General features: G+C 41.7%; 1 protein-coding gene across 2 annotated transcripts in view; it reads right to left on the bottom strand.

The window, feature by feature from the left end:
- Positions 1-1,372: 1,372 nt before the first annotated feature.
- Positions 1,373-3,148, bottom strand: part of EXOSC1 (exosome component 1) — an 11,962-nt gene continuing 10,186 nt past the window's right edge. The window contains exons 3-5 of one of the 2 annotated variants that reach the window (XM_023511761.1): positions 2,613-2,663; positions 2,388-2,472; positions 1,373-1,794 (exon numbers count right to left, since the gene is read on the bottom strand). In XM_023511761.1, the coding sequence (XP_023367529.1) occupies positions 1,688-1,794; positions 2,388-2,472; positions 2,613-2,663 (243 nt within the window). In that variant the 3' untranslated portion in view covers positions 1,373-1,687. The remainder of the gene's footprint in view (positions 1,795-2,387; positions 2,473-2,612; positions 2,664-3,148) is intronic. The other variant, XM_003787297.3, reaches the window with a different exon arrangement.

Genomic DNA, 3,148 nt, shown 5'->3' with positions numbered 1-3,148 from the left:
TTGCTATGTTGTCCACACTGGTCTTAAACTCCTGGCCTCAAATGATCCTCTTACTTTGGCATCCCAAAGTGCTAAGTTTTTTGTTGGTTTGTTCAATAGAGAAATGGAGTTTCACTCTTACTCAGGCTGGTCTTGAACTCCTGAGCTCAAGTGATCCTCTTGCCTTGGCCTCCCAGAGTACTAGGATTATAGATGTGAACTGGCCCTAAAGTGCTAGGATTATAGGCATGAGCCACTGTGGTGCCCAGCCTGTATTATTTCTTAAAACTACAGGTTTTCTATATATAATATAGAACATTTTCTATATATGTATTAAAAAAAACCCCCAAACCTGATATGCTCAAGACTAGCAACTAGAGGAAACTCAGTGTGACAACCAGAAATGTCTTTGGAGAGGGGAAAAAGCAGAGAAAACTGAAGTGGCCTGACTCCAAAAAATTTACCTTCAACCACTACCACAACATGGAAGATTAAGTGCTTCTTGAATAACATCTCAACAAACATCTCATATTCAGCTCTCCTCTGCAACTTCTTCACACTTAACGGTCATCTCTTCCTCATTTCCAAACTTATGCCTTTATTTCTGCTTCTGCATAGCTTGGACTTGCCTCTCTGCCTTGAATATATTCACTTCACTTATCTAAGTTCTTTAGTTCCTTTTGATCTCTTAACAAATCCTTTCTTGGCCACCTCATGAAAGTGCTCTGTCCTATTTTTCAATTCAGATCTAACATTTCTTGGAGTACCCACTCTACCAGCAATATCTTTACTTTTCACAACTACTCATGTGCTACCTGTATTACTCCTATGTCTTTTTTTTTTTTTTTTTTTTGAGACAGAACCTCAAGCTGCCCCCCTGGGTAGAGTGCCATGGCATTACAGCTCACAGCAACCTCCAACTCCTGGGCTCAAGCGAGTCTCCTGCCTCCGCCTCCCAAGTAGCTGGGACCACAGGCACCCACCACAACACCCGGCTATTTTTTGGTTGTAGCCGTCATTGTTGTTTGGCGGGTCCGGGCTGGGGATTTGAACCCGCCACCTTAGGTGTACGTGGCTGGCGCCTTAGCCGGTTGAGCTATAGGCACCGAGCCTATTACTCCTATGTCTTAAAATTTTCACTAAACCATAATGTACCTAAGCTGGGGGTGGGGGGGGAGATATAAAATGACTGACTCAGTCCCTGGCACACAGTAAAGTACTCAAAAAACTATTTAAAACAGAACACAAGAAATACAAAAAGGTTGGCAGTCAGGTTTGTTGAGAGCACTTGATATATACTAGTGGGTGCCACCAGGCAAACCCCTGTTCTCTATGTCATGACTCCATTTAAATGCCTTTCCCCAGTCAAAACAACTGAAAACACAAATCCTTTTAGTAAAAATGTTTTCTTTGTCATAGCAAAAAATATGCATTTATAAGGATTGTCAAGAGGACTATTTCTGAAATCACAGTTTTGCTGCTGGTGTCTCCAAAACACAAGTTCTTACAATTTAAGAGAATGAAATCCACGGAAAGGTGGACAAGAAAAAATGTCCCACTTACTGAGTAAGTTTCTAGTAGATTTTTCTAGACATGGTTGCTTGCTGATCCCAAGTATTTGAATAAAGACAATGGCATCTTGGTGTTATTTTCACATATGTACTCTTAGAAACAGCTTATCTCCCTCCACGGGGTAAAACGTGGATTCTTAGGTCTGCAAGAATTCAGGCTGTACTCGGGCCACTTTCCGGAACTCTTTAATGTGGGTCTTGGGGCACTGCATCTCACACCAGCTTATGGGAACCATCTGGACACCTGGAAGGGAAAAGCAGGTGCTGGAGCTGAGACCCCAAAGATTAGCCTGAGATCCTTCTCTTTTCTGCTGGGTAGGAAACCAAGTTACCTAGTGAACCTCATATCATAAACACTTGGTTTATTCTACTATCTTATGAAGTGTGCCCCCAGTTTCCTAAGATTTATATCTTTTTTTTTCTTTTTTTATACAGACAGAGTTTCACTTTATCGCCCTTGGTAGAGTGCCGTGGCATCACACAGCTCGCAGCAACCTCCAATTCTTGGGCTTAGGCGATTCTCTTGCCTCAGCCTCCCAAGTAGCTGGGAACACGGGCACCTGCCAGAATGCCCAGCTATTTTTCTGTTGCAGTTTGGCCGGGGCCAGGTTTGAACCTGCCACCCTCGGTATATGAGGCCGGCACCCTACCCATTGAGCCACAGGCACCGCCCTAAGATTTATATCTTTTATATATAAGAAGACTCATTCTAATCTCAGTACTAAGTATCTACTATCATACTGTTTCCTATATAAGGGAAACAAAGGAAAATTTCAGATTAATCCCAAATCATACCTCCAGAGGAAAATAAGGATGAGGAAGTAGGGACCAACTGACCTGACTCACCGTGGGCTACCACCACTCCTAGCTCATTTTCGGCAGTGGTCAGCAAGTAGTTGGACTGTGCATCACCTAGGGAGATCTAGTCATATAACACTGGTGAAGGAAAATGAAAGATTATAAGTCCCCCCACCCCCACCCCCAGCCACTTGAGTTGTTTTTCTATTTCCATTTCCTCTTTTGACAAGAATTGGAGTCTGGTCTGTTAGGAACAAAGGATACCACTTTGGCCAAGACAATGTCACCTGGGCGGAAACTTTTATAAATTTCAACCTGTAAAGAAAGAACAGGAATGTTGAGTGAAAACTCTAGATTGGGTCTACATGAAACTATTAACTTTTCTGGTAGAGCCAATCTACTCTCTAATCCCGGAGGGTGGAAATCATCCTTACTCATCTCACCCAACTTTTAATGCTTCTATAATATTATCTTATGAATGAAAGATTTTGAAATCGGTAACCTGATTAGGAATCTGACTTTGATACAGATATTATAGTTAGCCCTAAAAGGGCTGAGTAAGTCTGAGGGAATAGCAATGTATAAACACTCAGATCCAAAGGCAAAGAATAAACTAGTTCTCCTCTGGTAATAGATAAAAATCATGTGGAGAGGAAAGGGACAGTGAAGTAATGTCCATACTTTACAGCAAGAAAGTTGTTAAACTTCTTTGGAGTCAACATAACCATGGACTCTGAAATAACCTAGGACAATACTTTCAAAGGATTGAGATTTCTGGAAGCATTAAAAAAAAAAAAAAA

Source organism: Otolemur garnettii, unplaced genomic scaffold (assembly GCF_000181295.1).
Source record: "Otolemur garnettii isolate 467f Iridium unplaced genomic scaffold, OtoGar3 scaffold00021, whole genome shotgun sequence".
Taxonomy (NCBI): domain Eukaryota; kingdom Metazoa; phylum Chordata; class Mammalia; order Primates; family Galagidae; genus Otolemur; species Otolemur garnettii.
This window is presented reverse-complemented; position numbering and strand designations above follow the sequence as displayed.